We start from the raw sequence: 14,769 nt of genomic DNA on the forward strand, positions 1-14,769 counted from the left end.
ACAACAGGAGAGTGTACACAATCCATGGGGGTGGGGTACACCTGGAGAAGCCAGCTTGTGTGGTCAGGGAGGCTCTGCCTCTAGACCGTACAGAACACCTACCACATAAGGCCACTCTGCCAAGCCAGGGAATTGTAGCAGCTTTACCTAATACATAGAAACAAACACAGGGAGGCCACCAAAATGAAGAGACAAAGGAACGTGTCCCATATGAAAGAATAGAACAGGATTCCAGAAAAACAAACATGTCCCATGTGAAAGAATGGAACAAAACTCCAGAAAAACAAATGCACAAGCAGTCTCCTAGATGCAGAATTCAAAACACTGCTCAATGAACTTAGTGATAATATCAACAGCATATAAAGGACATGGAAACTGTAAAAAAGAGTCAGAAATGAAGAATATACTAACTGAAGTGTAGAGTTTTTTAAATCCCCACATGAGGACATCCTTATTGATTTTGTGTTTATAGAGAAGGAAAGGAAGAGAAAAAAGAGGGAGAGAAACATTGATGCAAGAGACAGCAAGTGATTGCTTCTCATAGGTGTCCTGACCTCAGACCAAGCCTTCAACCTAGGCATGTGCCCTGACTGGAAATCAAACCTGTGACTTTTTGGTTTGTGGGATGATGCTCCAACCTACTGAACCTCACCACCAGAGCTGAAATGAAGAGTAATTAATCAAAGAAGAGTGGATGAAGCCAAGAATCAAATCAGTGACCTGTAACGTAAGAAAGCAAAAAAAGACCTATTAAAACAGAAAAAAGAAAAAAGAATCCAAACAAATGAGGTTAGTGTAAAGGTTGCCCACTCTAGGACAACATCAAGCACACCAACATGGTGCAGCATGGAGGTGCCAGAAAGAAAACAGAGAGAGCCAAAAACTGAAAACCTATGTGAAAAAATAATAATGGAAAAATACCTTAATCTCTTTAAGGAGATAGACATACAAGTCCAGGGAGCACAAAGAGTCCCAAACAAGATAAACCCCAAAAGGCCCGCATCAAGACACATCATAATTAAAACTCAAAGGTCAAATGCAAAGAGAAAACCTTAAAAGAAGCAAGAGAAAAGCAGGTAGTTTTCTACATGGGAACTCTTAAGACACTGTCAACTGATTTCTTAACAGAAACTTTGCAGGCCAGAGGGATTGGAAAGAAATGTTCAAAGTGATGAAAAGCAAGGACCAACAATCAACATTACTCTACTTAGCAAAGCTATCATTTAGAGTCGAAGCATAAATAAAGACCTTCCCAGATAAGAAAAGCTAAAGGAGTTCATCATCACCAAACCAGTATTACATTAAATTTTAAAGGGTCTTCTTTAAGAAGAAGAAGAAAAAGGGTTAAAAATGTGAATATGAATAATAAAATGGCAATAAATATCTATCTTCCAAAAATTGAATCTAAAAACCAAAATAAATGAGCACGATAGATGCAGATTCATAGACATAGAAAACATTTTGGTGGTTGCCAGATGGGAGGGGGTTGGTAGAATAGTGAAACAGGTGAAGGGATTAAGGCACACAGTTGGTTGTTACAGAACAGTCATGTGGATGTAAAGTACAGCATAGAGAATGTAGTAAATGATAGTTATTAGATATCCCAATAACTATGTATGGTGTCAGATGAGTATAGGAATTATTGGGATGATCACTTAGTAAGTTATATAATGTCAAATTACTTGGGTGTACACCTGAAACTAATATAATATTGTATATCAACTGTAATTGAAAAATAAAATAATTATTTAAATTTAAAAAAAGGTTTTGTCTAATCATAGTAAGGTAAACTTTTAGATTTCTGGCCAAGATGGAGGGGTAGATAGATATACTGTGCCTCTTTACACACCCAAAAGAAGAACAACAATTTTAAAAACGAAAAACAACCAGAATTGCCAGAAAATTGAACTATATGGAAGTCTGACAACCAAGGAGTTAAAGAAGAAACATTCATCCAGACTGGTAGGAGGGGTGGAGTTGGGAAGATGGGGCAGAGAGGACTTGAAGCAAGGTGGTGAAGGGAGGACCAGGGTGGGTGAGGTGGCTACTGGTGGGGTGGGTAGTCCCATGTATGGGTGCAGGTAAACTGGGAGGAAAAACTGGGGAAGAGACCACATAAGCCAGAGTTGCAGCAAGAAGAGATAAAGCCTCAAACCTCTGACTAAAAAAAGCTGTGGGGATTGAGGCAATAGGAGGAACTTCCAGCCTCATAGGAGAGTTCATTGGAGGGACCAACAGGTCCTAGAATATACAGAAACTCACCTGCCTGGAAATCAGCACCAAAAGGGCCCAATCTACTTGTTTATAGTGGAGGAAGTGACTGAAAGTTGTCCAAGAGCTGAACAACCAGCATTGTTCCCTCTCTGACCCCTCCTCCACATGCAGTGCCACAACACAGCAATGTGGGTTGCACCGCCCTGCCCAATACCTAAAGTTTCACCCCTTTCAGGAGCACTGAGACAAAAAAAATATGGCCCAAATAAAAGAACAGATCAAAGCTCCACAAAAAATACAACTAAGCAATGAAGAGATAGCTAACCTGTCTGATGCAGAGTTCAAAACACTGGTAATCAGGATGCTCACAGAATTGGTTGAGTATAGTCACAAAATGGAGGAAAAAGTGAAGGCTATGCAAGTGGAATAAAGGAAAATGTACAGGGAACCAACAGTGAAGGGAAGAAAACTGGGATTCAAATCAACAGTTTGGAGCAGAAGGAAGAAATAAACATTCAACAAGAACAGAATGAAGAAACAAGAATTCAAAAAAAATTAGTAGACATTTAGGAACCTCCATGACAACTTTAAATGTTCCAACATCTGAATCAGGGGTGCCAAAAGGAGAAGAAAAGAGCAAGAAATCAAACATTTATTTGAAAACAAAGTGAAGGAGAGCTTTTTCAATCTGGCAAAAGAAATGGACGTCCTGGAAGTTCAGGAAGCTCAGAGGGTCCCCCAAAAGTTGGATCCAAAGTAGCACACACCAAGGCACATCACAATTATGTTACCTAAGATTAAAGATAAGGAGAGAATCTTAAAAGCAGTAAGAGAAAAGGAGACAGTTACGTACAAAGGAATTCCCATTAGACTATCAGCTGATTTCTCAAAAGAAACCTTGCAGGCAAGAAGGCACTAGAAAGAAGTATTCCAAGTCATGAAAGGCAAGAACCTACATCCAAGATGACTCTATCCAGCAAAGCTTTCATCCAGAATGGGAGGGCAGATAAAGTGCTTCCCAGATAAGGTCAAGTTGAAGGAGTTCATCATCACCAAGCCCTTATTATATGAAATGCTAAAGGGCACTTATCTAAGAAGAGATTATCAAAAATACAAACAGTGAAATTACAAAAAACAACTATCAACAACTAAACCTAAAAAGAACAAAAACAAATACATAAACAAACTAAACAAACAGCTAGAACAGGAACAGAGCCACAGAAATGGAGATCACATAGAGGGTTATCAGTGGGGTGGAAAAGGAAGGAGAATGGGGGAAAGGTACAGGGAATGAGAAGCATAAATGATAGGTACAAAATAGACAGGGGGAGGTTAAGAATGGTATGGGAAATGGAGAAGCCAAAGAACTTATATGTGTGACCCATGGACGTGAACTAAGGTGGGGGGAATGATTCTGGGAGGGGGTACAGGGCAGAGGGGAATAAAGGGTTGAAAAAATGGGGCAACTCTAATAGCATAATCAATAAAATATATTTAAAAACTTTTATGTAATGGATGGAAATTAATGAAGCTGTACATTTAGTTAAAAATTGCAACATGTTTTTTTTGGGGGGTTAACAGTATTATCTTATAAAATATAGAATTTCCTTTGACCCACGATATCAGTCTCTAAATTTTCCATTTTGTTGTAAATACGGGCAAAAGGGTTTATCTCCCATTTTTTAGTCAGCATTGTTTATGTTGTTAATATTAACAAATTGTAGAAATAATCTAATCTCGTATGTTTCCCTTGCAGATGAGAAATATGCATTTAGTAAAATTCTTGTAAAGCAATCTCATTTATGAAAATTAAAACAATCATTGATTAATAATTTCCAAATGCCAAACTGAATCTAGCAGCATGTAAAAATAGAAAAAAAAATACATTATGACCTAGTGAGGCTTGTTCAGGGATGCAAGGATAATTTAATTTTAAGGAATCCAAAAAATCTATGAATATAAACATGCAATAATCCCATAGTCTCCAGAAATCCAGTTGATGAAATTAAGCAAACATATCTGATACAAAGTATTCAGTGGCAATTGATGGATGCTTCCTTAATATGATAACATCTATATAGTTCTTAGTTTACTTCGTATTGGAACAATAGCCTCTTTCCCTACCAAACCCAGGAAGGAGGCAACAATGTGCACTATCTCTATTTTGTTTGATATTGTGTTGGATTTATTGACCAATATAATCACAGAGATAAAATAATTAGAAGTGCAAAAGTTATAAAAGAAGTGGTAAAATATCTCTGTCATTGGATGCAGTATATTTGGAAAACATAAAATACTTAAAAAATACAACATTCAAATAACAACATATTCACTAAGGTAGCAGTATATAAAATTAATGTGAAAAATTAGTATTCTTAATATATAAAAACAATAATCTGCTAGAAACTACAGTGGAAAAGAAGATTTTATTTAAAACAGTATCAGCAACAACAAAAGCCAAACAGTTTAGGAATGCATTTAAAGAAGATGTACAAAATCTGTACAGAAAACAAGTTAATATTTGAAAAAACTGAAAGATTTTTTGGGGTGGTAGGATGACTCAACATTGTAAAGATATCCATACTTTCTACATTAATATATAAATTTAACTCAATTGCTCTTCCCCCCAATGCAAAAACAGGTTTTTTGGCAGTTAAGTAAGTGGTAGGGCCCTCTTGGAACTGTATTTACAGTGGTGTCTGGCCAGCAGGGAGGAATTTGCATGCTGTTGCTGAACCAGGGATGGCCTGCCTGCCTTTCCCTCCACATCCATTCCAGCACCTCACCTTGCTTAACTGCACCCCAGGGGCATAGTTTGTGACAGCTTACTTCATTTCAGAGCCAGGCTTTGATCTTGCCTCCCAGAATCCAGTTTCTGTTGAAGTTGGTCAGTTCTTTGGGTCTATGGTTATTATCCGCACAGCTTCCCAGGCTGATGACTCATTTCAACTCTGGCTGACCTCTGCATTTTGACCTTGTGGCTCTGTTGGGTTCCAGGCCTTGTATCCTATTGGCAATGGAGAACCTGAAACTTAATTGTGTGTGTGTGTGTTCCAATAAACCTACAAGCCACTACAGCATCATGAAAATCTTCTTTTCCAAAACTGTGCAGAGCAGTACTCACATTTATATGCACATGTATTTTGTAAAACAAATTTTATGGTTCTATTTTGTTTCTAATTAAGTGAATATTTTCTGTCTTACCTAAGATACTCTCGACATAGCTCAATATCAGACTATGCACTCATTAAAATATTTTTTTTATTTGGAAAACAGAAAAGAACAGAGAACAGTATAACAAACACCTGTGTTCAGACCACCCAGAATTAACAAATGTTAACATTTTGTAAGGATTGTTTCAAGTCTAGAATTCTCATTTTAAAATTAAATTGTACTTTTTGGTATAGGCAAAGCTGGCCTCAGGAAAACAGTAAAGTTGGCCATTCTGCCCCTGCTGTCACCTTCCCTTCCCTGTAGGGTGACTGCCCTGGCATTGGTGGCCCTTGGTTCTGCAGCAGGTGTGCTGTGCCTCTCCCAGAACAGCTGTGCTGGCAGCTATTACCCAGGGCTCTAGATGGAGTGTGGAATCCTCAACTGTATTAGAAATGAGTCCTGCTATGAGTCACACAAAAAGTTCCAAGCAGAAAGAGGAAAGTTTATTAGAACAAAGGAAACATATAGCTTCTTTGCAAGGGTATCGCTAGGCGCCAGGCCTCAGAAAAGAAATGCATCTGTTAACTGAACAGCTCTGGAATCCCAGCTTGCTCGTGCTTCTCTCTGCTTCATTCTTTGCTCTTATTCAGTTCATATGTTGGAAAATAGCCTCCCATGACTTCTGTGTTTACATATGACATATCCAGTCACATGAGATGGACTGGCAAAACTTCTGTTAACATTCCACATGTCTGAGGGAGCGAAACTGATTGTCCTGCCTAGGTCAGGTGTCCATCTCTTGTTGAGCAAGCTCTGCTGAATTTGACCGAGTCGTGTATGCAAACTTGGCTGCCAGGCCCTCACTTTTGTGATCTTGGATTTAGGGGCTGTGGACTATTCTCAAGAAGCAACCTCCTCTCCTGAACATGACTGTACATCTTCCAAGGGACAGTCATGGCAGTTTGAGAAGCACCTGACTGGAGTGTCAGCAAAAGCTAGGAATGACTCTCTTGGCTAAACACCTTAAATTTAGAAAGCGAGAGGATGACACAAATGATGAAGAGAAGAATAACAAAGGCCACCGCTGAGGGCAAAAAGTACAGGCATTTTGGGGGGGCCTGCTGCCATTGAAAGGACCATGGAACAAGATTTGTGTAGGCACAAAAATTCCCATGTTTACGAATGGACTATGCTCTGAAGCTGATGCTGTTTTTGTATTCCTTCCATGAATACTTAAACCCTGAAGTGCCAGGGGCCTAACGAGAATACAGTGACATGAGAAAACAGTGACAACCCAACCCCAAACTCCTCCAAAGGGCTAATAGTTTGATGTGAACCCTGGGTGTGTATTATAAGAGGCTGACTCCATTTTTGAGCCATGAAAGGAAGCCATGTGGCATGAAAGGAACACTACCTTTTCTGTCTACATACACTCACTTCTAAAGGGCTGTGCATGAGTTTTACCCTTAGAAACCACTTCAAATATTTTCTGTAATAAGCAGGATAGATATATTTAAATCTACAAAATGAGGTCATGTATATATTTCTACACCAGCTCCTACAAAACAGAAGCCCTAATGCTATTTTCACCATATAGACAGTGATCATTTATAATACTTTTTCCTGAAGAAAGTAATTTTGGGGCTCAGACTTGAAATGGTGAGCAGGTATCCTCCATGAAGGCTGTGAAGTGGAGTTACTTGCTCATGAAAAGCCACCTCTCTAGGCTCTGCCACCCCCAGGCACTGCAAACTTCACTTTTTGAGGTCAGAGCTGCATCCTTCCTCCGCTCAGTCAGAAGCATGGCCCGAGTTTTGGATTGACAGTCAAGCACGTAGAAGCTCCATTGGCATATGATGTCCTTCATGTGGAATCTGAAAAACAAAACAACTAAACAAGGAGAATAGAAACAGACTCATAGATACAGAGAACATTTTGATGGTTGCCAGATGGGAGTGGGGTTGGAGGATGGGTGAAAAAGTACAAATTGGTAGTTATAGGATAGTCATGGTGATGTAAAATACAGCATAGGGAATACAGTCAATAATATATGTATGGTGTCAGATGGGTGTGAGATTTATCAGGATGATCACTTAATAAGCTGTATAATATCTAATCACTAGGTCGTATACCTGAAACTAATATAATATTGCATGTCAACTACAATTAAAAATATTTAAAGTAAAAAAAAGAAACTCAGTGGGCTTCACTCAAGATTGCTGAGATTTAAAAATGACAGGATATGGTTGACAACACAGTACGTAAAATGATCACAGGTGGTCTGCTGACTCCTGGCACATCCTGGGAATAGGGAGTGCACAGGGCCGTGAGAAAGGAGGCAGAGAGTATGCAGACATTCTGAATGGGAAGCCTTTTATTTTGGGGTCCCCTCTGCATTTGTCCTTGCTTATCTAAGCCTCCTCCCAGTATGTGAAGTGTGTCCATTCTCAGTGCTGCTGTGTCTCCTCACCAAAGCCTTTTCTCTGCTCATGACTGACAGTCTAGACATGCCTGGTCCATCAGTGTGTTCTTGTCATTATACATTCAGTAAATGTAATCCCTTGACTTAGTGCTATAAGGAGAACTCAACCAAGCCAATGATCAAATCCTCCTGTATCTGTGTTTAAAGAGGTCACAAATATCTGTTAATCCAGGGTCAGTTCTTCCTCACGTTTGTATCCTAAGCACAGAGTCTGGCATATGGTGCTTGATAAGTAATTGTCCAGTGAACATTCAGTTATGGGCTCTGTATTCATATATCTTGTGTTTATAAGCAAATGATTACCTACAAGCTATTTTCTATTGTAAGAGTAATTTATATCAAAGGCTTTTGGCCTCTGTGCTGATAAAATCCATAATAATTGTCATGTAAAGTCCTGAACTAATCTCTTTTACTCTGTCTTTCAGATTATTTGAATATATTTTGCTCTATAAAGAAGGAGTTATGTTTCAGATTGAACAAGCCACCAAGCAGTGCTCCAAGATCACATTGACAGACCCATGGGATCCTCTTGACATTCCTCAGAACTCCACTTTTGAGGACCAGTACTCCATAGGGGGGCCTCAGGAGCAGATCACTGTCCAGGAGTGGTCCGACAGAAAGTCAGCTAGATCATGTGAGTGTTCAAAAAATATGAGATGGTTGCATCTCTGAAAGCATCATGGGAAAAATATTGAAGCCTATTAAAGAAGTTGTTAGGGAAATTTATAAGCATAATTGAATTGTTTAATCCCCATTGACGTCCCCACATATACCCTGCTAGTTGTATAGAACTGGGAACTAAGCATCCTATTTGAAATACCTCAGCCTTCTAGCACCACTTGTACCCTTCTGCCACATTAGCTCTTATGGACTTGACCTTGACTCTGACATTTAATGATCTCCCTCACCCCACCTCCCCAGACCAGTGATGTGGAAGGTGTTTATTTAAGGCACACATTAGAATTGAATGCCTCCTTTTCCTTCCTCACCTCACTTCGAAATGTTACAGTGACCAGATTTACTGCCGTTGTTTTTAGTTTTCTGCCATTATACATAGGTATGAAGCTCTTCTCTGTTCTGTTGCCAGTACCCTACCCCAAGACTGTGTCAAAAATGCAGGCCTTTATGCTGTCGGAAATAATATGGCAGCTTGCAAAAAACAAAAAAGCATAGATCCCACTTCTGATCATATACCCACAAGAATTATAAGCAAGGACTCAGATATTTGAACACTTATGTTTATAGCAGAATTATTTATAATCACCAGAAGGTGGAAATCACCCAGGTGTCCATCAGCAGGTGAAAAGGTAAACAAAATGTGATATATTCATATAATGGAATATTAGCCTCAAGAAGAAGGAAATTCTGACACACACTACAACATGGATGAAACTTGAGGGCATTATACTAAGTGAAATAAGCCAGTCACTAAAGGACAAACACTGTATAATCCCATTGATATAAAGTACCAAGTAGTCACATTCATAGGGACAGAAAGAAAATGGTAGTTGCCAGGGGCTCGGAGGAGGGGGAATGGAGACTTAGCATTTAATGGGCACAAAGTTTCAATTGGGGGAGATGAAAAATTTTTGGAAAGGGTGGTGGTGATGGTAACACAGCAATGTGAATGTACTTAGTGCCACTGAACTGTCCTTAAAAATGGTTAAAATCGTAACTTTTATGTATAATTTACCAAAATTAAAAATACAGGCATCCTGCCTGTTTTCTATATTAAAGAGTCAACTTCCCTTCCTCTTATAGATGAAACCTGGATTGGCATCTACACAGTCAAGGATTGTTATCCTGTCCAGGAAACCTTCACCAAAAATTACAGTGTGGTACTGTCCACACGATTTTTCGACATACAGCTGGGCATTGCAGACCCCAAGGTGTTTATTCCCCCAAGCACATGTCAGACAGCGCGGCTGGAGCGGATGAGCGAGGACTGCTCCTGGTAAGCCCGAGAATGCAGGAATGACAGCATCGGACATCAGGCACTGGTGGCCTTAGTTCCAAACAGACTTGAGACTTGGGAGATGAGAATCGTCTTCGGAGATATACACTGATTTTTTTTGCACCTGATGTTAACTACTCAACCTATGTTTATAAGAGAGAATAGGATGGAGATGCTGTGGTAAACTGGAGAGATAAATACGGGGACCTGGGCAGCCTATCTAGGTGTGGTGCTTTCTACACACGCAGTGTATAGGAGTGCAACGTCTTACACGGGGCTGAGAGCGAGAGCAGTTTGCCTTGACAGAGAAGAATGTTTTATTACTGACGTTACTGAGACCCATCAGATTCCTGGCACATGGTGATAATAAAAAGCAGAACAGTTTTGGTTAGTTTTACCATTAATTTTTAAGTTCTCTGCAGATAGTGACCCCTTTATTGTCTCCATCAATAAAGGAGCTGACTGGTCTCCCTGGCTCCGCCCCATGCTCCTTAGGCTGCTGAAAGAGCCTTAAAATCCCACCCAACCTTAAGAGTTTATGGCATGAGCCAATCGATATAAACATTTTGGGAGGAAATGAAATGCTGTAATACAAAGTAATTACTCCTCTAAAAGGGACATTTTAAACAACAGAGTTTGAAAATCTTGATGCCTGTCACTGGGTAAGCATAAGCCATGTCTGTTTCCTTTTTTCCATGCAAGTATTTGTACTTGTGCTGAATCATCACATACTTGTCAGCAGACCTACAGAGACAGGTAGTGTTCTAAAAATAGAATTGAACTGGGAGCAGGAAGACTATTGTCTCCAAAATCCAGGACTAACATTTCCCTGTACAGTAATGCCTTTGGCTAACTAAATGCCCCATGCTTTTTCTCACCTTGGCCTTCCTTGGGTACAACCTCTTTGTCTACTTGATTTCTGCTCATCCTTCGTAGATCAGCTCACACAAGACCTTCAGAGAACTTCTTCCAAACCTGGATTGGGTGCACCTTGCAACTTAAGCATGCTGTTTTCACATTACTGATTTAGGCTGTGTGTTAATTTCCTGTCTACTGGACACTATCACACACTAGCTTGGCTAGGAGCTCCTTCAGTACAGGAACTGTGCTGTTTACTTTTATATGCCCAGCACCGAGTAAGTGCCTGGCACATGGTCAGTGCCCTAAAAATTAGTACAGTGGAGAATGCCAGCCTCTGTAGTTCTTAGTTTCCTCACCTGTTAATGGGGTTGGGTTTGCTGTTTGCTGATCTATATGGAGACTCCCAATAATAAAACTAATTATTCTATAATACTCTATTATTGTATTTCTTCAGCCTATCTATCTATTATCTCTTACCAGGACAAATGTGTGATACCTATATTATGCTGAAAACAATCTGTATTACCCACTGTTTATGTTACTTCAATAAACAAACTTAATTGTATTTCAAAGTGTTCCTTGATATATTTGCTTTTGTAATAAATATAAATTATCTTGGTTATAAGGGAGTTAAAACTCTTTAATGAATAAGGTTCTTTATGTGATCTAAACCAAGTTCATTATCCCCTCTTGCTCTTCTGCTTAAATTCCAGTTGCCTGAGTCAGAAGCATTAGTCATTCTTGACCCATTTTTCTCCTTTAGTTCTCACAATCAGTGTCCCAAGTCCTATCAAAATAGTTCTTAGAGCTGCTGCCTCTTCTCCATCCCCTCAGCCACTATTTAGGTCCAGGCTATTAGCATCCCTGGATTTGCATGACTTTAATACACTCTGTCTTTTCCCTCGGATTTTCTTCTAGAAGACATTCTCTGCTCATTCAGTCATAAGCCAATACTGACCCTTGTTATCTTTGATGCCCTGCTGGTTCTTAGAGTCACAGAGCAGAGTGAAGCCCAGATAAAGAATGCACAGATGGGGGACTTTCACAATGGCCTTCAAGATGGGCAAGTCTGACAGAGCCTTTGACAGTGTTTGCCCCACTTCTTATCTCTCCACCTGAAGGATGGCTCTGCTGCTCTCCAGAATACACATCTCCCTTAGCTGTGGATCTTTGCTGTGCCCACTCCATCCACACTCCTACTCAAAAGACAGAGGACAGGAACTCCTTTTATTTTATTCAGGAACATAGAAAGTGTGTGGCCTTCCATTTTTCAGTTGGCCTGTTTTAGCAGTTGAGCTATTTCATAGAAATGATTAAAAAGTCCCTCTTCCAAAAGGATTTTATATCCAATGGGACCTCTATACACACTCTATAGTGCCCTGTTCCTGTGGTTCTCCACTGTCTCAAAGTAAAGAAGAGTCTCCTTAGTATGATGTCAAGGCCCTTTCCATCAGGTTCTTGACTCCTTTTCCAGCCTCAGTGTTTGGCACTTCCCTCTTTCCCAATTGTCACAGAGCATGAGAAGTGAGGCCTGTGTCACCCGTGGGTGGTAGGAGGGTTTCCTTAGTCACCAATCTTATGTAAAACTCTCTAGTGGCCACTATAGTCAGAAATAGAAGAGCTCTTAAGCCCTGGCTGGTGTAGCTCAGTGGATTGAACATGGGCCTGCAAAGCAAAGGTTCCCAGGTTCAACTCCCACTCAGGGCACGTGCCTGGGTTGTGGGCCAGGTCCCCAGCTGGGGGCCACATGAGAGGTAACCACACATTGATGTTTATCTCCCTCTCTCTCTCCATTCCCTTTTCTCTAAAAATAAATAAATAAAATTGTTAGCCCTGGCTGGTGTAGCTCAGTGGATTGAGCATGGGCCTGCAAACCAGAGGATCATGGTTTGATTCCCAGTCAGGGCACATGCCTGGATTGAGGGCCAATTCCCAGCAGGAGACCCATGAGAGGTAACTATACATTGATATTCTCTCCTTCCCTTCTCCTCTAAAGATAAATAAATAAAGTCTTTAAAAAAAGAAATAGAAGAGCTCTTAAATAAGGCAGGGACTTATCCCATTAATAAAAATGTGTCTCACCTGCAGAAATGGTGTTCCTGACAATGGGCCTGATCTAGGAGTGGGTGCCACTTTGTGGATACCCTGGCCCCTGTGTCTCTGAGCTTTTATGTTACAAAAAAATAAAACAACTTACTTCCACCTCTCCCAAGGCAAATTGCCAGCATCCATGCAAGTGCTGAGGTGTTTGCTATCTTCTGCCTTCAACTCTGCAGGCCCAGTCCTGGGACAGAGCTGTTCTTTCCTCTCTTACACTGACCCATGTAGAGTCAAAGGGGCCTGGCCCCAGTTGCTCTATAATCAGGGTGAGTTTCTTAGATGACACCGCTAATTCAGATAATGCTACTTTTCCTAAAATTATATTCACACTTTAAAATTATTTAAATATTTTTTAAAAGCAGAAATGTTTAGGTCTTTGAGGAAATTTCCCATGAAGTACACTTAATTTCTCACCAAGCTAAATTCCATACCATGTGAAAACTCAACACCCACCTCCTGCTGGATTTTCTTTACAAAGTCTACCCTTTCAATGTTCCTGCTGTTATTTTAAATCAATTTGTCTGTGTACACTCGCCAATAATACATGAGGGTGTTTTTCAGTTTTTCTGAGTATATAGCTCTTGTCTTTATCTATGGAAGACTCCTCAAATGCAATAGCAGTGCCCTTGCACTTCTTGTTGAGCGAAGATGGCTTCAGCTGGAGGAGAGAGTGAGCTGTCTCAGCCAGTCTTGTGAATAAATTTATGAGATTGAAAGGCCTTGTAGATAAACATCTCTTTAAAAGACAATCTTAAGTTTGTATATGAATATTCTAGAATCAGTAATATTGTCTTTTAAGAACTATGTTAGAATAATAACTGAAATGTATATTTATTTGTCTTAAAGCAGGATTATTAGCTCAGTTACATGTGTAGAAAAATATTGGGCTTATAATTTGTTGTTTATCTTATTCAGGGAGAGTGATACTTACTTTTATCATATCTCAATTTTTTAATTTATATTGCTTTTAGTTAGAGCAAAACTTAACATATAATTACAATATCTTTTTCATATTGAAAGGTAGAATATGTAATGTAGGGTCAGCAATTGAGGAATGGGCTATCACTATCCTGTAAGTTAGGGATAATTTGCAGTGGATATGGCGTGCCCAGTATTTAGGTAAACCGAGTGTGTGTGTGCTCTGCGGCAGTTGCAGCTGTGTCACTCCCAGTGGCTGTATGTTTACTTTAGCGTATACTTGCTCAAATCCCGTGGCTAAGTGCTCCTTTCCCACATCAGGATAATTTTTGATGGCAAAATAGGTGCTCTTACTAAAACATGTCTGCTATCATAATTTTCCATTGAGCTCTATAGTTTAAATGAAGAAAATTATTTAAAAAATCACAAATCATCTTATCTTTTGAAATTCTTTTTAAAACCTAAAGTATGTTATTTAGTAACCTCTCAGCCTGGTTGATTAGTTTTATCAGCCTTGAGAAAGGTTGGGAAAACACTAGTACTGGTTTCCCATCAGTTTAAACTACTGGAAAATTCCAGTTAACTAAATACAGATATGGAGAAAACTATTTCATTAACAGTATAGTTTTAGGCTAAGACATATGCAGATTATATATATGTGATATAATAGCACACACACACATATATATAATTTTATATTATGTATATGTATGTTATATATGTTATACATAAATTATGTATATTATATAAATATAAATATAGAAAATTATATATAAATATATAAGCAGCAAGAGATAAGGAGATAGTTACCTAAAAAGGAGTTTCCATCAGACTGTCAGCTGATTTCTCAAAAGAGACCTTACAGGCAAGAAGGGGCTGCAAAGAAGTATTCCAAGTCATGAAAGGCAAGGACCTATACCCAAGATTGCTCTATCCTGCAAAGGTTTCATTTAGAATGGAAGGGCAGATAAAGTGCTTCCCAGATAAGGTCAAGTTAATGGAGTTCATCATCACCAAGCCCTTATTATATGAAATGTTAAGGGGACTTATCTAAGAAAAGAAGATAAAAAACATGTACAATAAAATG

General features: G+C 39.3%; 1 protein-coding gene across 1 annotated transcript in view; it reads left to right on the plus strand.

The window, feature by feature from the left end:
• The window catches only part of EPDR1 (ependymin related 1), a 30,769-nt gene extending 19,533 nt beyond the window's left edge, over positions 1–11,236 (plus strand). Inside the window, exons 2-3 of the mRNA XM_037070659.1 lie at positions 8,275–8,483; positions 9,611–11,236. Of these exons, the coding sequence (XP_036926554.1) occupies positions 8,275–8,483; positions 9,611–9,807 (406 nt within the window). The 3' untranslated portion in view covers positions 9,808–11,236. The remainder of the gene's footprint in view (positions 1–8,274; positions 8,484–9,610) is intronic.
• Positions 11,237–14,769: the final 3,533 nt, after the last annotated feature.

This window comes from Sturnira hondurensis, unplaced genomic scaffold (genome assembly GCF_014824575.4).
Source record: "Sturnira hondurensis isolate 20B ecotype Veracruz unplaced genomic scaffold, ASM1482457v3 Scaffold0018877, whole genome shotgun sequence".
Classification (NCBI taxonomy): Eukaryota; Metazoa; Chordata; class Mammalia; order Chiroptera; family Phyllostomidae; genus Sturnira; species Sturnira hondurensis.